Here is a 27,443-nt window from a genome sequence, read left to right as displayed (position 1 = left end):
AAGGAATGTTTCTGTTGGTTTCATTTTGCCCTTTTAGTAGACAATGTTAATATTCTAGGGTAGGAGATGAAGAATAATTTTTTGTGTGAAAATATTCACATTTTTATAACACTAATTGGTGACTCAGTTTTTACAGATTTCAGTTTTTAATCATGGATATTTAAAGTGTTTGCCTCTTGATGATGTGGTGTCTGCTAGATATATAAAATGTGATCTTGTTTGATTTTTTTATGAACCATTAAAATCCGGCATATTTTTTGTATCTTCGTCTGTACCTAACAAAGTCCTCTTGAAATCTCTTAGGTAAGTTATCAAAATATGAAATGATGATAAATTTATTGAAGTCGAGCAGATACGAGCAAATTTTCGGGATTTGGAAAATATCTACCATTTATACTCACCTATAAGTCAAGTCCAACGGAAAATGCATCATCATGGATCTGTAAGTCAAGTCCAATGGAAAATACATTGACATGGATCTGTAAGTCAAGTCCAATGGAAAATACATCGACATGGATCTGTAAGTCAAGTCCAATGGAAAATGCATCGACATGGATCTATAAGTCAAGTCCAATGGAAAATGCATCGACATGGATCTATAAGTCAAGTCCAATGGAAAATGCATCGACATGGATCTATAAGTCAAGTCCAATGGAAAATGCATCGACATGGATCTATAAGTCAAGTCCAACGGAAAATGCATCGACATGGATCTATAAGTCAAGTCCAACGGAAAATGCATCGACATGGATCTATAAGTCAAGTCCAACGGAAAATGCATCGACATGGATCTATAAGTCAAGTCCAATGGAAAATGCATCGACATGGATCTATAAGTCAAGTCCAATGGAAAATGCATCGACATGGATCTATAAGTCAAGTCCAATGGAAAATGCATCGACATGGATCTGCTGTTGCATAATACACTGGAAGATCAGGGTCTGGCTTGTTAAGAGCAATCATGAGATCAACAGCATAAACCCTGATCTGCCCAGTGCATTATGCAGTGGCAGACCAGGGTCTGTGTTGTCAGCACTTGAACCCAATACATAAGTGGGCATATATGATAGATTAGGAGTTTTGTATTTACTTTGGTGTTAACACCCACTAAATTATATAAAGCCTAGACCTATATCTACCATTTTATCATGGTCCAGAATGTCAAGGTCTAGAAGAGTTAATGCATGACTATGTATGTATGTAGAAAATACTGTCATCTGCTTCTGATTATTTGCAATCTCAAATTAAGTAAAGGAAAGAATGACAACTACAAATTTGTCTTTCACCTGGATTTAACAAGCAGTATAATTTCTATGTTTACGTGTGCAAAGGGATATAACTCTCAATCTTATGGTAATTTACGGAATTATTTGGCAGTTACTGAATAGGATGAACTGTGTCAGTCTGTTGTTGGAGGAAAATAGACTCAACCATAGTGTATGCAATATGGTGCAGTATTAGTAATGAAACCCCGTTTAGCATGAAATGCACAGACGATGCCAGTTTTAGGGCCACTCTGGTCACAGTCAGGTTAAAATTATAAATCAATGTACTGCAGACCTGCCAGCTCTTATGATTTTGCTGTAAGTCTTAAGAAAATTACCCTTCAAATACAGACTTATGGCATACTAGAAAAAACTACAGAAAATGATTGTTGCCAAAAAAATCGGGATAATTGGTTCATCCGTGTTTTATTTGGATCCGAGTTTCATCTTAGAATTAGTAAAATTAGTCAGGGAACCAGACTAACTTTACAGCAGCACCCCAGATGCTTTAAGTTGCACCTATTTGTTCATGCGAGGTGTCTGCATGATCAAACTGTTGATTATAGAATTTTTAAAAATTGCATCCAGAAAGTGATGCATGTTTGAGACAAAAGGGAAAATAAGCTTCTAGAAAAGTGTTAGTAATCAGCACAGAAGAATAAAAAGGAATATTCAGATTCTTGTGAATAAAAGCTGGCAAGGACACAATTACGTTTATTAGACATCACGTGCCGATTTGAGTATGTATTGTGGCAGGAGATATGATTGCTGTCATGTTAAATGTGAAAGAAGTTCTAAGAATTACATCAAGTTGAGAGATAGCAACAAGCACAAGCCATTGAGCTGCATAGGGTTTGGAATGAGAGTTTGTGCAACTGTACTAGTGGTAAATAAAGTCTACATGTCCTTTACAAACTTTTCAGTTGAACATAATGTATATCGTTGATGCGTCAAACTTTTAATTACATTTTCCAGCTTTACAATAGCAGTTATTGATATTTTGTTACACCTTACTGAAAACTGGTCACTCTTACGGTAAGAAATCAACTTCCTTACTGAAACGGACTTGTCAGGGTTGGCAGGTCTGGTACTGACTATGTTCAGTGCATATTTTATCACATTATAGATTTAAAATTGGTAGCGGGGGTACAAACAGATGGGGATTTATGTAAAAACTATACCTCATTTTGTAGTGGTAGATCTAGGTGTACACTGTTTGTAGTTGTTTATCACATATGTGTAAATATGGTAGAAAGATCAATTCCAATAACAAGGGCAGACAATTTTTGAAAATACTTGGTTTTCCATGGGCAACCAGCATTAAATAGCTGGTTGCCCAAGACATTTTTCTGGTTGCCCTGGAAGTTACTGCATCTGTTGATAAGACTGTTGTAATTATTCAACAACATCTGTCATATATATCCAGTCTTATTGTATGGACTAGACCATGACCTTCTGTCATATATATCCAGTCTTATTGCATGGTCTAGACTATGACCTTCTGTCATATATATCATCTTATTGCATGGTCTAGACCATGACCTTCTGTCATATATATCCAGTCTTATTGTATGGTCTAGACTATGACCTTCTGTCATATATATCCAGTCTTATTGTATGGTCTAGACTATGACTTTCTGTCATATATATCCAGTCTTACTGTATGGACTAGACCATGACCTTCTGTCATATATATCCAGTCTTACTGCATGGTCTAGACTATGACCTTCTGTCATATATATCCAGTCGTATTGTATGGTCTAGACCATGATCTTCTGTCATATATATCCAGTCTTATTGTATGGTCTTGACCATGACCTTCTGTCATATATATCCAGTCTTATTGCATGGTCTAGACTATGACCTTCTGTCATATATATCCAGTCTTACTGTATGGTCTAGACCATGATCTTCTGTCATATATATCGTCTTATTGCATGGTCTAGACTATGACCTTCTGTCATATATATCCAGTCTTATTGCATGGTCTAGACTATGACCTTCTGTCATATATATCCAGTCTTATTGCGTGGTCTAGACTATGACCTTCTGTCATATATATCCAGTCTTATTGTACAGACTAGACCATGACCTTCTGTCATATATATCCAGTCTTATTGCATGGTCTAGACTATGACCTTCTGTCATATATATCCAGTCTTATTGCATGGTCTAGACTATGACCTTCTGTCATATATATCCAGTCTTATTGCGTGGTCTAGACTATGACCTTCTGTCATATATATCCAGTCTTATTGTACAGACTAGACCATGACCTTCTGTCATATATATCCAGTCTTATTGTATGGACTAGACCATGAACTTCTGTCATATATATCCAGTCTTATTGTACGGACTAGACTATGACCTTCTGTCATATATATCCAGTCTTATTGCATGGTCTAGACTATGACCTTCTGTCATATATATCCAGTCTTATTGCATGGTCTAGACTATGACCTTCTGTCATATATATCCAGTCTTATTGCACGGTCTAGACTATGACCTTCTGTCATATATATCCAGTCTTATTGCACGGTCTAGACTATGACCTTCTGTCATATATATCCAGTCTTATTGTATGGACTAGACCATGAACTTCTGTCATATATATCCAGTCTTATTGCATGGTCTAGACTATGACCTTCTGTCATATATATCCAGTCTTATTGCATGGTCTAGACTATGACCTTCTGTCATGTATATCGTCTTATTGCATGGTCTAGACTATGACCTTCTGTCATATAAATCCAGTCTTATTGTATGGTCTAGACAATGACCTTCTGTCATATATATCCAGTCTTATTGTATGGTCTAGACCATGATCTTCTGTCATATATATCCAGTCTTATTGCATGGTCTAGACTATGACCTTCTGTCATATATATCCAGTCTTATTGCATGGTCTAGACTATGACCTTCTGTCATATATATCCAGTCTTATTGCACGGTCTAGACTATGACCTTCTGTCATATATATCCAGTCTTATTGTATGGACTAGACCATGAACTTCTGTCATATATATCCAGTCTTATTGCATGGTCTAGACTATGACCTTCTGTCATATATATCCAGTCTTATTGCATGGTCTAGACTATGACCTTCTGTCATGTATATCGTCTTATTGCATGGTCTAGACTATGACCTTCTGTCATATAAATCCAGTCTTATTGTATGGTCTAGACAATGACCTTCTGTCATATATATCCAGTCTTATTGTATGGTCTAGACCATGATCTTCTGTCATATATATCCAGTCTTATTGCATGGTCTAGACTATGACCTTCTGTCATATATATCCAGTCTTATTGCATGGTCTAGACTATGACCTTCTGTCATATATATCCAGTCTTATTGTATGGACTAGACCATGAACTTCTGTCATATATATCCAGTCTTATTGCATGGTCTAGACTATGACCTTCTGTCATATATATCCAGTCTTATTGCATGGTCTAGACTATGACCTTCTGTCATATATATCCAGTCTTATTGCATGGTCTAGACCATGACCTTCTGTCATATATATCCAGTCTTATTGCATGGTCTAGACTATGACCTTCTGTCATATATATCCAGTCTTATTGTACGGACTAGACCATGACCTTCTGTCATATATATCCAGTCTTATTGCATGGTCTAGACTATGACCTTCTGTCATATATATCCAGTCTTATTGCATGGTCTAGACTATGACCTTCTGTCATATATATCCAGTCTTATTGCATGGTCTAGACCATGACCTTCTGTCATATATATCCAGTCTTATTGCATGGTCTAGACTATGACCTTCTGTCATATATATCCAGTCTTATTGTACGGACTAGACCATGACCTTCTGTCATATATATCCAGTCTTATTGCATGGTCTAGACCATGACCTTCTGTCATATATATCCAGTCTTATTGTATGGACTAGACCATGAACTTCTGTCATATATATCCAGTCTTATTGCATGGTCTAGACCATGACCTTCTGTCATATATATCCAGTCTTATTGTACGGACTAGACCATGACCTTCTGTCATATATATCCAGTCTTATTGTACGGACTAGACGATGACCTTCTGTCATATATATCCAGTCTTACTGTATGGACTAGACTATGACCTTCTGTCATATATATCCAGTCTTATTGTATGGTCTAGACTATGACCTTCTGTCATATATATCCAGTCTTATTGCATGGTCTAGACTATGACCTTCTGTCATATATATCCAGTCTTATTGTACGGACTAGACCATGACCTTCTGTCATATATATCCAGTCTTATTGTACGGACTAGACCATGACCTTCTGTCATATATATCCAGTCTTATTGTACGGACTAGACTATGACCTTCTGTCATATATATCCAGTCTTACTGTATGGACTATACTATGACCTTCTGTCATATATATCCAGTCTTATTGTATGGTCTAGACTATGACCTTCTGTCATATATATCCAGTCTTATTGTACGGACTAGACTATGATCTTCTGTCATATATATCCAGTCTTATTGTATGGTCTAGACTATGACCTTCTGTCATATATATCCAGTCTTACTGTATGGACTAGACTATGACCTTCTGTCATATATATCCAGTCTTATTGCATGGTCTAGACTATGACCTTCTGTCATATATATCCAGTCTTATTGTACGGACTAGACTATGACCTTCTGTCATATATATCCAGTCTTACTGTATGGACTAGACTATGACCTTCTGTCATATATATCCAGTCTTATTGCATGGTCTAGACTATGACCTTCTGTCATATATATCCAGTCTTATTGTACGGACTAGACCATGACCTTCTGTCATATATATCCAGTCTTATTGCATGGTCTAGACTATGACCTTCTGTCATATATATCCAGTCTTATTGCATGGTCTAGACTATGACCTTCTGTCATATATATCCAGTCTTATTGTATGGTCTAGACCATGACCTTCTGTCATATATATCCAGTCTTATTGCATGGTCTAGACTATGACCTTCTGTCATATATATCCAGTCTTATTGTACGGACTAGACCATGACCTTCTGTCATATATATCCAGTCTTATTGTATGGACTAGACCATGAACTTCTGTCATATATATCCAGTCTTATTGCATGGTCTAGAATATGACCTTCTGTCATATATATCCAGTCTTATTGTACGGACTAGACCATGACCTTCTGTCATATATATCCAGTCTTATTGTACGGACTAGACTATGACCTTCTGTCATATATATCCAGTCTTACTGTATGGACTAGACTATGACCTTCTGTCATATATATCCAGTCTTATTGTATGGACTAGACCATGACCTTCTGTCATATATATCCAGTCTTATTGCATGGTCTAGACTATGACCTTCTGTCATATATATCCAGTCTTATTGTATGGACTAGACCATGAACTTCTGTCATATATATCCAGTCTTATTGTATGGTCTAGACTATGACCTTCTGTCATATATATCCAGTCTTATTGCATGGTCTAGACCATGACCTTCTGTCATATATATCCAGTCTTATTGTACGGTCTGGACCATGAACTTCTGTCATATATATCCAGTCTTATTGTATGGTCTGGACCATGAACTTCTGTCATATATATCCAGTCTTATTGTATGGTCTAGACCATGACCTTCTGTCATATATATCCAGTCTTATTGCATGGTCTAGACCATGACCTTCTGTCATATATATCCAGTCTTATTGTATGGACTAGACCATGACCTTCTGTCATATATATCCAGTCTTATTGCATGGTCTAGACTATGACCTTCTGTCATATATATCCAGTCTTATTGTATGGACTAGACCATGACCTTCTGTCATATATATCCAGTCTTATTGTACGGTCTGGACCATGAACTTCTGTCATATATATCCAGTCTTATTGCATGGTCTAGACTATGACCTTCTGTCACATATATCCAGTCTTATTGCATGGTCTAGACTATGACCTTCTGTCATATATATCCAGTCTTACTGTATGGACTAGACTATGACCTTCTGTCATATATATCCAGTCTTATTGTACGGTCTGGACCATGAACTTCTGACATATATATCCAGTCTTACTGTATGGTCTAGACTATGACCTTCTGTCATATATATCCAGTCTTATTGCATGGTCTAGACTATGACCTTCTGTCATATATATCCAGTCTTATTGTACGGTCTGGACCATGAACTTCTGTCATATATATCCAGTCTTATTGCATGGTCTAGACTATGACCTTCTGTCATATATATCCAGTCTTACTGCATAAAGTACATGTAACTTGTGATCAGTCCTGCAAATGAAAAGTGTCACACATGTTTACACACTTATTTAATCTATTTGAGATCAGCAAATAAAAAGATAAACAATTTCTTTTTTGTGGTGTGTTGTAGTCCAATGTTGTTGTTGTTCTAGGGTTTATGCCATTCTTCAGCATATGACAGGCTATACATGGCGGCCAGTATTAATGGTGGATGAAGAACCTGGGAAAACCCCAGAAAGAACCACTGACCCACGAGAAGTTACTGGCAAGCTTTCTCACATATCCACATTGGCATAATCTGAGACTCAAACCCATGCCGACAGAGGTGAGATGGCAGTGATCCGTAACGGTGAGTGCCCCATTGTAGTCCAATAAAACATTTCTCAGCGCTATGATGTCATCAGTCTGTAACCACCCATCAGTATGCATGTGGGTTTGGGAGCTGATTAATTACACTAGGTTTATCGTTGTCCATAGGCTTTCTAGTTGGCCATGCTAGTTCAGAAATTTATCTTAGTTTACCTCTTTACAGTTCACATTATTTTTAACCTGATATTATTCCTGCATCAAAACTACCAGGGAAATTTAAACTTCCCACATAGGATTTTTGCATAGCCAATAGCCATTATCCTACGAGCCAATATAGTATGTAAGAACAATTACAATTGGTTTCATTGTTACTACTGGCCATATTCCATTATCTAAAGTTAGCCAATGGAAACAACTGGCATATGCTCTATAGGAAGTTCCAGTTTCTTCAAATGTCCAATGGGAAAGAATACTATATAAATCATTGGCATTCAGTGTGTCAAGTCAAAGATGAAAGACACTACTATTTTATATTGCAGTGTTGACAAAAGACAAACATTCACAAGTCTTTTCTTTGAAGATTCACCCAGAAGTGCTGGTAGTACAGAGTGGTTACCTAATCAAATGATGAGTGGTTACCTAATCAAATGATGAGTAGCTGACACAGGTGGATTAGTGTGGCTACTTATCTGTAGACATAATCCAACACTCAAGTACACAATTATATAGAGATAATCCAGGTACCTTGTTATAGTTACCCACAGGGACAATTTAACATTCAAATGTTGTAAAAAAAATATATATAGGTTTTGGTTGCCTGATGGGTTTCATACTAAGAAAAATAGTTGCTTGGAAATCATTTTGTGTTGTCATGGGCAATGGATTTATCAGCCCCTGAACAGTAAGTTAATGACAGGAGGTCTGTTGTGTATATTCGTATTTGACAACTGTGCAAAGTATGTAGGTGTGGAATTCAACAAGTTTCAATGTACAGTACATGTACTCATTATAATCCTGTCCACAACAGCCATAAAGTACATGTATACCACCTTATAGTGAGAGTGCCTTATGATGAAGTACTTGATATAGTACTCAACTATAACACTCTCCATGGAAGCTATGGAGCATACCACCTTATAGTGAGACATATTGTAATGAAGTGCATGATACAGTGTTCCCTTATTATAATGCTGTTCACAGGAGCCATAGAGTATACCACCTTATAGTGAGACCATGTTATAATGAAGTGCATGATACAGTGTTCCCTTATTATAATGCTGTTCACAGGAGCCATAGAGTATACCACCTTATAGTGAGACATATTGTAATGAAGTACACGATACAGTACTCAACTATAACACTCTCCATGGAAGCTATGGAGCATACCACCTTATAGTGAGACATATTGTAATGAAGTACATGATACAGTGTTCCCTCATTATAATTGTTGTCCACAGGAGCCATAGAGTATACCACCTTAAAGTGAGACCATGTTATAATGAAGTGCATGATACAGTGTTCCCTTATTATAATGCTGTTCACAGGAGCCATAGAGTATACCACCTTATAGTGAGACCATGTTATAATGAAGTGCATGATATAGTTTTACCTCCACTTAATGAAATATAATCCATGACCATACATGTCTTATAATTATAATGAGAACTGTGCATTAATGAAGGCACGTATAAAGAGGGAGAACTATATTATTTACATTTTACTTGCAGACAACAGCTTGATGCTCAGCGGAGGGAATCTGAGCGTCTCCATCAGACTCTGCTTGGGGACAGATATTCCTCAGGTTCCTCCACGTCAGTACCTTTGTTTCGGATCTCTAGCAGCCCATCTCGCACTGGTTTCTCCACACTGCCTTCCACTGACTTGTTTTCCTCCAGACGAGGGACGCATTCAAATATAGAGACTGGACCGCCGTAAGTAGATGTCTGCACAACCAAGTGTTGAGTTTCAGGCGTGTTTCAAAACAGAAGTGAGAAGTAGATATCCCTTGTTATAACTTAATTTTGATCTAATAGTATGCTCCCCATGACCAAAATGATAACACTGTATAACAATAATGGTTGAAAGAAACAAGCTGAAGCTTAACATTATATCTTTAATTCGTTTGCAAAACATCATTTTTAAAAAAAACAATTGATATTTCCCACTGTACCCAATTTTGGTATATTACATTATTCTCATTATATCATGATTCCATGCATAATGCAGTTCTCACTACAACACAGTTCAGTACATAATGTAGAGAATGGTCTGCCAGCTCATTATAATACAGTTCAGTACATAATGTAGAGTCTGGTCTGCCAGCACATTATAACACAGTTCAGTACATCATGTAGAGTATGGTCTGCCAGCTCATTATAACACAGTTCAGTACATAATGTAGAGTCTGGTCTGCCAGTACATAATGTAGAGTCTGGTCTGCCAGCTCATTATAACACAGTTCAGTACATAATGTAGAGTCTGGTCTGCCAATACATAATGTAGAGTCTGTCTGCCAGTACATAATGTAGTCTGGTCTGCCAGCTCATTATAACACAGTTCAGTACATAAGGTAGAGTGTGGTCTCCCAGCACATTATAACACAGTTCAGTACATGATGTAGAGTCTGGTCTGCCAGCTCATTATAACACAGTTCAGTACATAATTTAGAGTTGTCTGCCAGTACATAATGTAGAGTCTGGTCTGCCAGCACATTATAACACAGTTCAGTACATGATGTAGAGTATGGTCTGCCAGCTCATTATAACACAGTTCAGTACATAATGTAGAGTCTGGTCTGCCAGTACATAATGTAGAGTCTGGTCTGCCAGCTCATTATAACACAGTTCAGTACATAATGTAGAGTCTGGTCTGCCAATACATAATGTAGAGTCTGTCTGCCAGTACATAATGTAGTCTGGTCTGCCAGCTCATTATAACACAGTTCAGTACATAAGGTAGAGTGTGGTCTCCCAGCACATTATAACACAGTTCAGTACATGATGTAGAGTCTGGTCTGCCAGCTCATTATAACACAGTTCAGTACATAATTTAGAGTCTGGTCTGCCAGTACATAATGTAGAGTCTGGTCTGCCAGCTCATTATAACACAGTTCAGTACATAATGTAGTGTCTGGTCTGCCAGCACATTATAACACAGTTCAGTACATAATGTAGAGTCTGCTCTGCCAGCTCATTATAACACAGTTCAGTACATAATGTAGAGTCTGGTCTGCCAGTAGATAATGTAGTCTGCCAGTACATAATGTAGAGTCTGGTCTGCCAGTACATAATGTAGCCTGCCAGTACATAATGTAGAGTCTGGTCTGCCAGCACATTATAACACAGTTCAGTACATAATGTAGAGTCTGGTCTGCCAGTACATAATGTAGTCTGGTTTGCCAGCTCATTATAACACAGTTCAGTACATAATGTAGAGTCTGGTCTGCCAGTTCATTATAACACAGTTCAGTACATAATGTAGAGTCTGATCTGCCAGCACATTATGTGAAGACGGGTCTGAATCTGTCCTGTTTACAGTTGGGAATATGTTATACACAAGACATTGTGTTAGATGTCTGCATCAGTACTGGTTGATATTGTCTGTCTGTCTGTCTGTCTGTCTGTACTTGAATGATGGATGCAGACGATATAGCATGATGAAAAACTTGTAGTGCACTATTTAAGATAAAGATTTTAAATCTTAAAATGCATTTTGGGTGCTTTGTATATATTTTCACTTTTTGGATTCTTGTGTTATAATGTCAAAGGCCTTATTGTATGCGGTTTTCTAGGTGCCACATTCCAAATAAGCTACAAACAGCACTAATTTCAAGTTTGTGCCAGTATAAAAAAAACCAACAATTGTTCCAGCTGGTCTGGATGTGACCAGTTTTGTCTAATGACACAAAAACCTAAAATTCTTTATATAAACTCAGGTACTTTGCCTTATGAGAAAGGGCAGGAATCATATACATCAATAACGGTTTGTTTTTAGCTGTACTTGATATACATCAATAATGGTTTGTTTTTAGCTGTACTTGATATACATCAATAATGGTTTGTTTTTAGCTGTACTTGATATACATCAATAACGGTTTGTTTTTAGCTGTACTTGATATACATCAATAACGGTTTGTTTTTAGCTGTACTTGATATACATCAATAATGGTTTGTTTTTAGCTGTACTTGATATACATCAATAATGGTTTGTTTTTAGCTGTACTTGATATACATCAATAACGGTTTGTTTTTAGCTGTACTTGATATACATTAATGATGGTTTGGTTTTAGCTGTACTGGTAATGGATCAGCACCGCTAATGGGATGGCCTGTTGTTTGTTCATTATTCAACATCTGTCCATCTGTTTGTACAAGTATGTTATCACTGGTCCTCTTAGTCTGCTTGGAAGATTGCAATGAAATTTTACACACACCTTTAATCTGAAGTAAAAATGGTTCTCCTTGATTGATCATATCAAGATAGGGTTTTCAGAAAAGAAATAAAAAGCTTTATATGATGTCTAGTTGGTCAAAAATGAAAATAGTGTTAATATGACATCCAATATGGCTGCCATGACAGCCATCTTTATAAGCTTGTTTTCTCCTACTCCTCGTGACTGGAAAATCATAAGGACTTGGCCACAGTGATGGCCATTATACAGATCTTGTTACTACTCAGTCCTGAAATGATGGCCATAATACAGATCTTGTTATTACTCAGTCCTGAAATGATGGTCATTAGGCATTATACAGATTTTGTTACTACTCAGTCCTGAAATGATAGCCATTATACAGATCTTGTTACTACTCAGTCCTGAATGATGGCCATAATACAGATCTTGTTACTACTCAGTCTTGAAATGATGGCCATTATACAGATCTCGTTACTACTCAGTCCTGAAATGATAGCCATTATACAGATCTTGTTACTACTCAGTCCTGAATGATGGCCATAATACAGATCTTGTTACTACTCAGTCCTGAAATGATGGCCATGATACAGATCTTGTTACTACTCAGTCCTGAAATGATGGCCATGATACAGATCTTGTTACTACTCAGTCCTGAAATGATGGCCATGATACAGATCTTGTTACTACTCAGTCCTGAAATGATGGCCATAATACAGATCTTGTTACCACTCAGTCCTGAAATGATGGCCATTATACAGATCTTGTTACTACTCAGTCCTGAAATGATGGCCATTATACATATCTTGTTACTACTCAGTCCTGAAATGATGGTCATTATACAGATCTTGTTACTACTCAGTCTTGAAATGATGGCCATTATACAGATCTCGTTACTACTCAGTCCTGAAATGATGGCCATTATACAGATCTCGTTACTACTCAGTCCTGAAATGATGGCCATTATACATATCTTGTTACTACTCAGTCCTGAAATGATGGTCATAATACAGATCTTGTTACTACTCAGTCCTGAAATGATGGCCATAATACAGATCTTGTTACTACTCAGTCCTGAAATGATGGCCATTATACAGATCTTGTTAGTACTCAGTCCTGAAATGATGGCCATGATACAGATTTTGGTACTACTCAGTCCTGAAATGATGGCCATGATACAGATTGTGTTACTACTCAGTCCTGAAATGATGGCCATAATACAGATCTTGTTACTACTCAGTTCTGAAATGATGGTCATTAGGCATTATACAGATCTTGTTATTACTCAGTAACAAGAAATATAAAAAATATTTAAAAAAATTACAAAAATTATATATATATATATATATATATATATATATATATATATATATATATATATATATATATATATATATATATATATATATTATTTTATAACAATACATCAATAGTTGGCTGATATATTTTGATGGTCTTCTATTTACCCTATTCCAGATCTCACTTGGAAAAGGCTTTGAAAGATTCTCAAGAACAAGTGACAGATCTACGCCGGAGGCTTGCAGAGGTTGGTTTTAAGTTTTTAAAGAAAGGTTTTGCAGGCTCCTTCATTTGATTAACTTTCATGCATGGTTTATGTCCTTGTTTGTTGTGACATATATGATATACAATCTATGTACCATGTATAGTGCATTCACTGTATGTACCATATAGAGCATTCATTGTATGTACCATATAGTGCATTCATTGTATGTACCATACAGAACATTCATTGTATGTACCATATAGAGCATTAATTGTATGTACCATATGGAGCATTCATTGTATGTATCATATAGAACATTCATTGTATATGCCATATAGTGCATTCATTGTATGTACCATATAGAGCATTCATTGTATGTACCATATAGTGCATACATTGTATGTACCATATAGTGCATACATTGTATGTACCATATAAAGCATTCATTGTGTGTACCATATAAAGCATTCATTGTATTTACCATATAGAGCATTGTATATACCATATAGTGCATTCATTGTATGTACCATATATAGCATTCATTGTATATACCATATATATATACATTGTATGTACCATATAGAGCATTAATTGTATGTACCATATGGAGCATTCATTTTATGTACCATATAGAGCATTCATTGTATATGCCATATAGTGCATTCATTGTATGTACCATATAGAGCATTCATTGTATGTACCATATAGTGCATACATTGTATGTACCATATAGTGCATACATTGTATGTACCATATAAAGCATTCATTGTATGTACCATATAAAGCATTCATTGTATGTACCATATAAAGCATTCATTGTATTTACCATATAGAGCATTCATTGTATATACCATATAGTGCATTCATTGTATGTACCATATAGAGCATTCATTGTATATACCATATAGTGCATTCATTGTATGTACCATATAGAGCATTCATCGTATGTACCATATAGTGCATTCATTGTATGCACCATATAGTACATTCATTGTATGTACCATATAGTGCATTCATTGTATGTACCATATAATGCATTCATTGTATGTACCATATAGTGCATTCATTTTATGTACCATATAGAGCATTCATTGTATGTACCATATAGAGCATTCAAGCATTCATTGTATATATATATATATATATATATATATATATATATATATATATATATATATATATATATATATATATATATATTGTATGAACCATTTATAGTACAGTAATACCTCGAACATTCGCGAGGTTAGGTTCCAGAAACAGTCGCGGATCAGGAGGAATCGCGAATGTTTGGTATGAGTCACTAAAAATGATAATAAATGCTTATTTCTAGGGTTTAAACCCTAAATATGACCCAAATCATGCTCCCAAAGCACTTTAATTTCATTTAAAAGTTAGCTTAATACATTACCCTTAAAAAGAGAAATAAATGGTTGACGTAAAAATAGAGTACAGTATTGCCTAATGGGTATTTGCCACACTAGCACATTTACAGTACGGTACATGTATACATGTATTAATTTTACCCCTATACTAATTCATTGGCTGCCGTTTTCTTTTGCACTCACAGTAAGGTAAAACCAAGTAATGAATGGGACTGTGAACTTAATGACTGACGTTTTCTTTGTCATTGTCAGGAAGGTAAACTAGGTAAACTTCATATGTCACAGAAGTCATATAACGAAGGTACAATTCAATAAAATAAAGAAAACATGTACGTAGGGGGTACCAATGAAAATTTCGTGAATCCGTGAATTTGCGAATCCAGAAACGCGAATGCACGAGGTATTACTGTACATACATTGTATTTACTATATATAGTGCATTCATTGTATGTACCATATATGGTATATTTTGTTGTATGTACTATATATTCTTTATTGTGGAATGTAGGTCTAGAGCAATGAGTAATAAGGATACTATTTGTTTTCTTTGTTATAGGTTATGCATTATGGATATATCTATGTAATTCATGGTACTTAATTGGAGGCCTTTGGTCTAAGACACTTGTCTTTATGCATCACTGACATATCACCTCTTTGTGGGTTTAAGTCTCTGGCTTGGCAAATGTTGGTATGGGCAATAGCTTGCCATTATCTTCCCATGGATGGTGGTTCTTCCTGGGGTTTTCCTGGATTCTTTCTCCACCTGTGTGTACCACCTGGATACACACATGATACAGGCCATGTTGTATAGCCTAAAATATGCTGTAAAATGACATTATGCCTATACCAAGAACAACAACGTCTGTTAGTTATTGTTTATTTCTTGTTTAGCTAGTGCAGATTTTTATATTAATCATGTCTATGGGCTGGATAAAACTTATTTATTATTCAAGTTTGTGGTATAAAAGTTCAGAATTTTTTCAACAGAAAATTTGTCCTTGAAGTTTACTTCAGCTATTATTTTCAGTTAACAGAATTATGTTTTATTTCTATTGGGTTACCTCCCATTACTGCATTTTACAGAAACTTTTGATAATTCCATGTTAAAACATTTGTCAGTACTTGATCGTTTCTAAATTGACCATTTCTACAGTCGCTTAGCATTGTGGGAAAGTATATTTTAAACAATATCACATGATTTATTTGGTCTCAATGACACTAGAGTAAAATGAGCCTAATTTTGCATTAAACAGAGGATACATTGCTTTTTGGAAGAAGACACACACACACACACACACACACACACACTTGTTAGGAAAGGTCTGAGTCTCATTTTAAGATACACACATGATACATTGCTTGTTTAGAATAGATTGATATTCACAAGTGTAAAAAGTGCTGTTACACCAGTGTAAAAAGTGTTGTTACACCAGCTGTAAATCTGAGTATGATAATTCAATATGTCTGCATGAATTGCAGTCCAATGAGATGAGTGAACAGCAGAAGAGACAATTCCGCCAGAACATTGAGGAACTGAAGGCAAAGTTGCAGGAATCATTCACCAACAGGGACTCACTGCTGGAGTTAAGGTAGGAGGGGCTGATTCTTCTCTGAGACACATTATATCATTTATACTCACTATTAAGTCCAACTGCAAACTGCAGAGACCCAGATCTACTATCACATAATGCACTGGTAGATCTAGGTCTTTGCAGATTGTTAGGAGTAATTGACAGTAGAACTAACAACATAGACAATGATCTTCCATCAAATTATGGTAGACCAGGGTCTGCGTTTTGCAGATGGACTCAGCTTGTAAGTGGGTATATATAGTAATCATTCTCAAATTCTGTATTAAGTTTTATCTCAACAGTACCAGATTTTATGCTTTTTTAAAATGGACAAATTTTGGTGTGTCATTAAGATGCATCTTCAAATTATTTTAAAGATTTTGTTTGGCTGCTTTTTTCATTTGGCATAAATTTTCTGTCAGTACTTGCAAGTTTAAACTATTGCCAAGTATTTGAGCTGGGTTTCATTCTTCTATTCCCCATATTTATCATCTCAGAAGAGTATTCTGTAAAGTTGAATCAGTTACTTTTGCATTTTTATGTCCTTGCATTTTTATAATCCTTGCATTTTTATGTCCTTGCATTTTTGTGTCCTTGCATTTTTATGTCCTTGCATTTTTGTGTCCTTGCATTTTTATAATCATTGCATTTTTATAATCCTTGCATTTTTATGTCCTTGCATTTTTATGTCCTTGCGTCCTTGCATTTTTATGTCCTTGCATTTTTGTGTCCTTGCATTTTTATGTCCTTGCATTTTTATAATCCTTGCATTTTTGTCCTTGCATTTTTATAATCCTTGCATTTCATTTTTATAATCCTTGCATTTTTATAATCCTTGCATTTTTGTGTCCTTGCATTTTTATGTACTTGCATTTTTATGTCCTTGCATTTTTATGTCCTTGCATTTTTATGTCCTTGCATTTTTATAATCCTTGCATTTTTATGTCCTTGCATTTTTATAATCCTTGCATTTTTGTGTCCTTGCATTTTTATAATCCTTGCATTTTTATGTACTTGCATTTTTATGTCCTTGCATTTTTGTGTCCTTGCATTTTTATGTCCTTGCATTTTTGTCCTTGCATTTTTATAATCCTTGCATTTTTATGTTCTTGCATTTTTGTGTCCTTGCATTTTTATAATCCTTGCATTTTTATGTCCTTGCATTTTTGTGTCCCTGCATTTTTATGTCCTTGCATTTTTATAATCCTTGCAATTTTATAATCCTTGCAAGCTGTTTGTAACTTTTGGATGAGATGATAATATGTGAGTCTTTATTAAAGATGTCAACAGGTACTTGCCCATTTATAATAACCCAGGTAATAAAATGGGCAACCAGGTACCTGGGTACATGCCCATTTATAATAACCCAGGTAATAAATTGGGCAGCCAGGTACCTGGATACTTGCCCATTTATAATAACCCAGATAATGAAATGGGCAACCAGGTACCTGGGTACTTGCCCAATTATAATAACCCAGGTAATAAAATGGGCAACCAGGTACCTGGGTACATGCCCATTTATAATAACCCAGGTAATAAAATGGGCAACCAGGTACCAGTTACAAATTTTAAAAAATGTTTCCAAGTTCAGATCAAAGAATCAAGAGCAAGCGAGACATATAATAACGATTACAGTTCAAGGCTCACGTCATGGGACTAATGGCTGCTGCACATTTATTCATCGTTAGACCTCCTTTTAACTTCCTTATTTTCTATTTATAATAACTGTACCACGTGTCACAGATTCATTCTATTTTGATACACACATATGCAGTGGACAATCTGATTTGAAAAAAAAAATGGCATCAGATATTAAGAGAAATGGGCTTTATTGATGTGACCCATGGATGTTATATGGACTTTATTGATGTGACCCATGGATGTTATATGGACTTTATTGATGTGACCCATTAATGTTATATGGACTTTATTGATGTCACTCATGGATGTTATATGGATTTTATTGATGTGACCCATGGATGTTATATGGACTTTATTGATGTGACCCATGGATGTTATATGGACTTTATTGATGTGACCCATTAATGTTATACAGACTTTATTGATGTGACCCATGGATGTTATATGACTGCAAAATGTTAGAGTTAAGGAATTTTGTTTAAACTTAAAAACATGTTGCATCTGGAAAAGGACAAATCAGTAGCACTTTACAGATTTTGAATTCGACAGTAATGTAATAATACATTCATAATTTGTGGACTTCATGACCATTTGCTAATATTAGACAAGTAGACAAGTTAAAGTGAATGTTATGCACGAATAATTTATAATTTATTAATTTGTTTTATTATGTACTCTCGTACCAACTATTAAGTACTAATCCACATGGATTTAGCCGATTTATGACAAGAATTTGAACTGCAGATCCAGGTAATTGCAAAAATAAATGTACATTTTTCATGCAGTTTTCGGTAAGTATGGCATGGTTGTTGTTCTAAAATTTAATACTAATATAGTCTATTCAGTTCTGGTTATTGACTGCTTGGGAGCTTAACTGTAATCAAGTAATTTCCAGGCAAAAATGATTGATTACTATGTACTTTTACAGTGGTGGCCAGGTACTAAACTGAATCAGTAAAAGATAATGTCGGGTGTAATGTAGGTAGGTGCAGATTTTTTCAGACAGGCTCAGCTTTCATTGTGACATGTGACATTCAGACTGGTTAAACTAGATCACATCTTTTGATTGACCTTATCCAAGTATGTCCATGTACTTTAACTATGATTTTTGTTGTATTTGTTTTTGGGGGCATGTAAATAATGACCTTCTAAAGGAATATGGATGTATTAGGATCCAAAAATAAAGTGAATAGTCACCATTTAAAGGTATGAATGTGTAATTAAATTCTAAAAAGTACACCCATTACTGAAATAGTACTGAATGCGTACATGACCTGCATGACTTTACTATAGAGACTGTTCTTCATACTGACTGACCTTTGCCTATACTGCCTTTTACTGTTACAATATTTGGTATTAACAAAATTTATATTAATGCACGGTTGATGTGAATGGTTGTGAAAACTAAAATATTTAAATTATATTTATTTCACAGACAAAAAGAATCTGCAAAACACGAGAGTCAGGTTGCTCAACTCCAGGCTTCATTGCAGCATCTTCAAGATAAATGTAGGGCACAGGAACAGGTAAGTACTTCATTAAGAAAAGAAAATGTAATAGCTGCATACTTTTAAGCTTTAGTTTGTCTTAGAGTACAGATAATGGTGATTCCAATGTTTGAACATTTGCCATAAATCTGTTATCAAATTGATCAAGCAAGTACTTTAGTATTCACTTGCAACTTTTTCAGATTCTCTATGACCTAAAACTGATATTAATAGTAAAAATAATCATTAAAAATAATGTGTCAGGTTTCATGCTAAAATCAGTTGGTTTGGTCACAATAAAAAAATTCTTTTATTCATTTTTGTTAACCTTCATTACTGAAATTAAGCATTTGTTGCATGTTATATTTTTTCCATGGAGAAAAGATCATGTCAGTATTATTCAACTGCATGATATTATCTATTCATAATTTCTTCAATAATTTGCATTTGGTCTGACATAACTTGCTGGGAGTTTGAAGCAATTAGCCAACAGTTCATAGTATAACCAATACTGAGAACCATGCTGTCTAGTCCGTTTCCAGCAGGAACTTGTAGATATTAGGAGAAATAGCATGCATCTTAATGAATATGATATCTATAACTGTTACCGATCAATGAAATGAAATTTGACTAGTCAAAATGTCAACAACCTGAATGTATTTTTCTAGGGGCAGAAAGTTTTGTAGGTATGGCTTGCAAGAAGGTATATATTGGGAAACCAAGCTATTTATTTTGTGGCCTTATTGTGTGTCAGTTTATTGTGAAATGTCTTTAGTCCTTATTTTTCATTAAGTTAGATATCTTTATCAACTAAATTCTCTCATAAAATGTTGTGATATCACAGTTTAATGTTGTACCATATGTTGGTTAATACCAAGATTTTTAATATTAATATTTTACTCTGCAGTGAGATGTCTGAAGTAACATAAGTTTTGTGCAACTTACATAGCAAATATTTACCTTTTGGAAACTTCCTTTTTGTGTCGGCTGAATGAAATGTTCAGTTGTATATCATGTTTGCATCTAATTAAAATGTACCAAAGAGTCTAAAGAAAACAAGCATCTAATTCACAGGCCTTGATAGAGGCAGGTAAGAAGGCAGATGGCTATCACAGGGAGAACTACATCACAGAGACAACCATCAACCAAATGAGGCTGATACTGGCTGACTGTGAACGACGCCGTAGCAAGCCCTATTTTGATAATGACCCAGTATCAGCACAGAATCCATCCATGTTGGTACACACCTTAGAACGATGCATCCAGGAACTGACAAGAGATGCAGAGGCAAGGAAAAGTCGTAGTGAAGAGGTTAGTTATCATCCTTATCCTTGCTGAAGAAAAAGGTGGAAACAAGGCATACCGCTGTGTGTGGATAGGATGAAAAAAATATCTGCTAAAATTAACAGTATTTGTTCCTCAAATTAGGGTGCTAAGTCCATGACACCTCTATTGATCATCAAGGATTGGAGCTTTCATCCTGACCACAGACATGTGGAAGGGTCTTTTCTTATCCCTTTACTTTTCGGAGAAGCAGTGGGAATTATATAATCTTGGCCATCCATGTTTGCATGTGTTAGTGTGCTTTTGTAATATCCCTAACTCCCCCTTGATCCTGGCTATCCATGTGTGCTTTTGTAATATCCCTAACTCCCCCTTGATCCTGGCCATCCATGTATGCTTTTGTAATATCCCTAACTCCCCCTTGATCCTGGCCATCCATGTATGCTTTTGTAATATCCCTAACTCCCCCTTGATCCTGGCCATCCATGCATGCTTTTGTAATATCCCTAACTCCCCCTTGATCCTGGCCATCCATGTGTGTTTTTGTAATATCCCTAACTCCCCCTTGATCCTGGCCATCCATGTGTGCTTTTGTAATATCCCTAACTCCCCCTTGATCCTGGCCATCCATGTATGCTTTTGTAATATCCCTAACTCCCCCTTGATCCTGGCCATCCATGTGTGCTTTTGTAATATCCCTAACTCCCCCTTGATCCTGGCCATCCATGTGTGCTTTGGTGTGTGTGCTTTTGCATTTTCCCTAAGTCCTCATATATAATGCAAAATAGAGACTTGAAACCATGGGACATGATTGGGGAGGGATCTGTACAAATGCATAAATGTTGGTAAAATTTTGGTCCACCCAATGGGGCAGGGCTTTGGGGTTCGGGTGGTTGTGATGGTTTTACATGAAGTTAAAATAATTTCTAAGTCCTACATATTTCAGATTTGGTATGTATGATCACTGACCAATATGTCAGCACATATCGGATGTGGTCTTGAAGGAGACCTAAGAGTCGTAACTTAGAACATTTGAGAGCCACACCCAATAACCAGAAATATACTTACTGAACATCAAATGACAAATTCAGATTTCCAATGGACTACTTAACTTTTGGCTTCTTCTTTACCCATCAGAAACTTAGCCCTTTGGGGGTGGGGTGGGTGGGGTTTGACAAAACAAGAAGTGCAGATATATGTGTTTTAGTATCAGTAATAAATGCAAGTTGCTATTGTGTAGTTGATAGTTTCCTGGATGCAAAATACCCCAACCATTTGACAAGAATTAGGGCAAACCAAAAGATTCTACAACACGAGATCACACTTGGTCCACCATGCCGATACCTTGCCCTTGCATATATATATGAACTGCCTTTGCTTCATGGGTTAATAATCAGTTTTGCTGCACTCCTTGTGTGTATTGTCTTCACAAATGTTTCAGTTTAAACCTAATCCAGAGTATTTCAGTTTTAATTGAATTCTTTTTCAATTTACTAATTGTTCTATGTTCAGCCTTGCATTTTTTCTAGGGTGTTAGCATACCAGTTTTGTTGTGAATTATTTTTAACTAGGGCAGGTGTTTTTTAAACAACATTCCTATCTTGGCCTTATTGAGTCTACCGACTAATTTTGATTCATTTTATTCGTCATAAAAAAAAATGCATACACTGGTCATAAAAAACTTGTACACATATGTGACGGTGTGTATTTGGCCCCAGGGTCAGGCCACACCCCAAGTGGCACAGCTGAGCAGAGGGTAATACAGTGGTGTGCCATTGACCTTGTTTTAGTTTTCAGTGTTCTCAACTTGATGGTGATCTATTAGATTTTAATTGTGCAAAAATGGAAGATATTACACACAGGGGTTTTAAACTGTCCAGCAAGACCAGGGCAGGTAAGATAAGATACTATTGTTTTCAGACCTGTCAGATAAAATAATCCAGCAAGTTGCTGACCATTCAGATGTATATTTAAGTGTTCTTTTCACTTCATCAGCTGGAGGGGAGCACCACAATGAAGTTAAACCTCCTGATATGTCCTACAATGCAGTTAAACCTCCTGATGTATCCCACAATGCAATTAAACCTCCTGATGTATCCCACAAAGCAATTAAACCTCCTGATATATCCCAAATCTTGTATTTTAATATTAAGTCAGCATTAATCATGTCTCCAAATGATACATGAATTTCCCCAAAATAACCATAATGTTGCATATATTTCTTCCTGACATATGTTGAGTACTAATTTATAATTGACACTATCCCAGTTAGTGAATATAAAATCAGGCATTTTATTTTGTAGTTGGAGAAGGAGCTAAAAGATCTGAAACAGGATATAAATAAGGACCAAGAGACGCTCACAAAAGAACACCAGCAAAAGTAAGTACTCAGTTATTGATACTGACCCGACATTAATTTGTTTATAGTACAGCATCCAACATCTTAATATGACCTTTGACCTTTTAATCATTCTACATGCAGTCTAGCAAGCATATTTCCTTGGATAAAAGTTTCATGTAAAGACAAAATGTTGGGGACATGATAAAATTCCAATGTTCAGTGAAGTGGATGTCTGATGTAGCATTTACGGCCATTCATTATCACCTGATTTTTTTAAAATACAGAATCTCATTGTGCAATAAGCCACGGGGGCCCTGAGTGGCCGAGTGGTCTAAAGCACTCACCATTCCAGATCACTGCCATCTCACCTCTGTCTGCATGGGTTCGAGTTCAAGGCTCGGCTAGTGTGGGTATGTGGGAAAGCCTGCCAGTAGCTTCTCATGGGTCGGTGGTTCTTCCCTGGGTTTTCCAGGGTTCTTCCTCCACCAGTTATACTAGCCGCCATGTATAGCCTATATTGTGCTGAAGAATGGCATTAAACCCTACAACAACAACAACAATAAGCCAGGTTTTTACTCAGACTTTCCATTTGTTTTGCACTTGTTTGTTTTTTTTGACCCTACACATCCAAATGCTTCACTTAATTTTCACTTTAAATGTGAAAAAGATTATCTTAATTCCATTCTTCTGAATATTTACTTTTTGTGTGATTGTTTTTTAATTATTTTCGTGATCATTATGAGATTAGAAATATGCCATTTGACTTAATTGTCCTTGATCCTCCTTTTAGAAATATGCCATTTGACTTCACTGTCCTTGATCCTCCTGTTAGAAATATGCCATTTGACTTAAGTGTCCTTGATCCTTCTGTTAGAAATATGCCATTTGACTTAAGTGTCCTTGATCCAACTGTTAGAAATATATTTGACTTCATTGTCCTTGATCCTCCTGATAGAAAAATGCCATTTGACTTCAGTGTTCTGGAAGCAAACTTATGACCCACATCCTAGTCATCTTATTGCATCTTAGATTTTTATATAAGGTTTTGATAAACAGAATTATTTATTTCCTCCTTTAAGTTCAGTCTCTTGATTATTTTTGCTGTTGTGTTCAGATATAACTTGAGGGGAATCATTCTTTTTAATAAACATTACTCATTGCAATTACAAAGCGCTCACTGATACTTTTGATTTTTGGGATTATTGTGATTTCATTTAATTACATTCTAGATTATATAATTATGACATATCAGGATTGTTGGCACAGCAACTTTTCCAATAATATTGACACATCAGCACATTCAATACTGGAATTCACTTAGAACACTATACTTTTGGACTTGTGATAGAACTTTTAAGATTATTTAGGACTTAATTCACAGTGTTTTAAGTTCCTTTAAAATTTTCAGTTTGTTACTTTTTAAGTTACTTAGTTTCAAACCATAGAGTTGTAACAGAAATTGAGAATTGTCTCAGATCTTAAACTTTTTAAAAACATTTCAGATATATTCAACGAGTGTTTTTTGAAATTTATATACACTTGGTTTCAGAATTTTCATTGACCTTGGTAAAGATGTTAATTTCACATAGTTGAGAAATTTTTAGTGAAACAACCAAGCTTTCACAAAAATGGAGAACTTTCTTAAATTCTATCCTGGAGTGTCTTGAGCTCGTCAGACATTATGCTCTTTCCGAAACGAAGGCTTCTTTAATGAAGCAAGAGTTAAGGAATGTTTTGGTTCAGTATTTGGTGGAAAAAATATCTTGGATGAAAGCATTTTTGGTTTGATTAGCAAGTCAGTAGTTTTCCTGAGCAGAAGCCCGTAAATAGTCTTAGATTCTGTCATTAATTCCTGGACAGAAGCCCATAAGTAGTGTTAGATTTTGTCATTAATTCCTGAGCAGAAGCCCGTAAGTAGTCTTAGATTCTGTCATTAATTCCTGGGCAGAAGCCCATAAGTAGTCTTAGATTTTGTCATTAATTCCTGAGCAGCAGTCCATAAGTAGTCTTAGATTTTGTCATTAATTCCTGAGCAACAACCCATAAACAATCTTAATTTTTTTCATTAATTCCTGAGCAGCAGCCCATAAGTAGTCTTAGATTCTGTCATTAATGCCCATCAGCATTCTTTGATTTTGAATCCACCAGTATACAAGTTTGTGACTTTTGTCACTCTTAACCACTGTTATGTCAAAATTCTCCCTTATGCAATTTCAGATCGTTGTCCTTTTCTGTGTCAAGAGTTGTGTTAGTACAGGGTAGCGTAGGGTAAGATGTCAACTCTGATGTTTACGTTTTGGTATCGCCGTCTTACTGCCTAAATAATGGCATTGTGTAGTGTATTCTGGAGTTGATTGACAATGGAATAAAAGGCTACATTTTAGGAAATATCTCACATACTACTGTAATTATCACTTAATTATTGATCTAATTGCTTCATTGTTTTGATAAAAAGTTAATTTCTCTCATTCTTTTTCTCCAAGTATCATATTTTCTATTCAAATGCTTGATTCGTTTGTAAATACTTTTCTTGCTGCCTATATTTGCTAGCATATATAACCAAGTATTGGCGAGATCGATGGCAGAAACCAGAGTGCTTTTAAAATAGTGGTATTCATCTAAATGACGAGGGACAATTTAACTTGTTCTATTTTGTGATTGCCTAAAACACTATTTGCAAACTTATTCTTTTGAGTTCATGCCATATAATACTTATTTATACAAATTGCTGTTCTAACAGGGGCTCTCATGCATAAATTATCAGAGGCTCTAATGCATAAATTATCAGAAATTTTACTTTGCTTTCATTTTCTGCTACATTCAAAATGTAGAAGAAATTTTGAATGAAGCTTGTGGTCAGTCTAATAAGACCCAAAATCGTATTTAAAGACGACCAAACTTCAATGTATATAGGGTTTTTATCATCTAAAAATAGAGCTTGATTATGTTGGACTTGACCTTGTCAAAAATTAAGCTCGTTTTCTACTTTACCTGAATCATTTATTTTTTTATAATATGTAAACAACTAATACATGGCTAAAATGTTCTCTATGAGTGTGGGTTAACTATTAGGATTATGTTCTTTGTCAGAGTCAATGACATTGTGTTTACCATGTTCTCTGGTAAACATCTGGAACCTGCTAGACAGAAATATTCCATTAGATAATATTTTATTTCAGAAAATGCTAATAGTGACCTCAGGTCAAATAGAGGACTATATAATTTTGTTTTACTAGAAATTACATATTCATGCTTTAAGATATGAGCAGGATCAATTGTATTATTGCTGTGTCCAGTAATTTATTTGGGCTAGAATTTATTTATTCAAACTATATATTCACTGGAAATACAAAGTGCTCATCAAAGTAACATTCATGGAAATAGAGACTTGAATTAATAGTGAGATTTCAAATAAGGATTTATTCTTGGATTGTATTATCAGGGATGGTCCTGGCTTTTAAAAAGCTGTCGCCAAAAAAATCGCCAACCTCAATATTTTGTTGCCAATTTTCAAAAAGTGTCGCCCAAAAAAGTAGTGTACATTTTTCCAAGTGTTAATTTAGTCTATTAATGTAACAGGCAATGAAAATTACAAAAGATGGATTAGTTAATACTTTAATTACAACAAGCATTAACAAAATGTTACAAACTGTTACATGAAGATCCGTCGCGATTTTAGGGCTGCCCACTTGTTGGATGCAGTTTCAAAGTCTAATTTTTCACATCTGTACATGCTAATTCTCATTAAATTCTTGAGAGATGAGATGCAGAGCTTATTTCTGATGTCAGTTTTTATGATTTTCATCTTACTGAATCCACGTTCACAGTCCTCAGTGCTGACATGTGACACCAGTAGCCTCTCAACAGCCCCCCCCCCCCTTTATGGCTAGCTTCACAAAGCTTGTAGCGAATTGCTTCCTAAATCCCAAGAATGATCACTGAATGCTGTATAAATTTTCTCGACAAGAAAAAAAAGGATCTCCATTCCCGCAA

The 27,443-nt window shown here is 35.5% G+C and overlaps 1 protein-coding gene across 6 annotated transcripts in view; it reads left to right on the top strand.

Annotated features, from left to right (window-relative positions):
* LOC149800249 (uncharacterized) overlaps window positions 1–27,443 on the top strand; it is a 192,272-nt gene that overhangs the window by 14,128 nt on the left and 150,701 nt on the right. For all 6 annotated transcript variants that reach the window (XM_089959827.1, XM_089959825.1, XM_089959826.1 and 3 more), the window contains exons 4-9: window positions 9,557–9,760; window positions 13,714–13,783; window positions 16,606–16,715; window positions 19,774–19,864; window positions 20,900–21,136; window positions 23,413–23,489. In XM_089959827.1, coding sequence (XP_089815953.1) covers window positions 9,557–9,760; window positions 13,714–13,783; window positions 16,606–16,715; window positions 19,774–19,864; window positions 20,900–21,136; window positions 23,413–23,489 — 789 coding nt within the window. The remainder of the gene's footprint in view (window positions 1–9,556; window positions 9,761–13,713; window positions 13,784–16,605; window positions 16,716–19,773; window positions 19,865–20,899; window positions 21,137–23,412; window positions 23,490–27,443) is intronic.

The sequence above is a fragment of the Sinohyriopsis cumingii genome, chromosome 5 (genome assembly GCF_028554795.1).
Source record: "Sinohyriopsis cumingii isolate HCF-2022 chromosome 5, ASM2855479v2, whole genome shotgun sequence".
In the NCBI taxonomy this organism is placed as follows: Eukaryota; Metazoa; Mollusca; class Bivalvia; order Unionida; family Unionidae; genus Sinohyriopsis; species Sinohyriopsis cumingii.
Note: the sequence above shows the minus strand (reverse complement) of the source record. Positions and strands in the feature narration are given on the sequence as shown.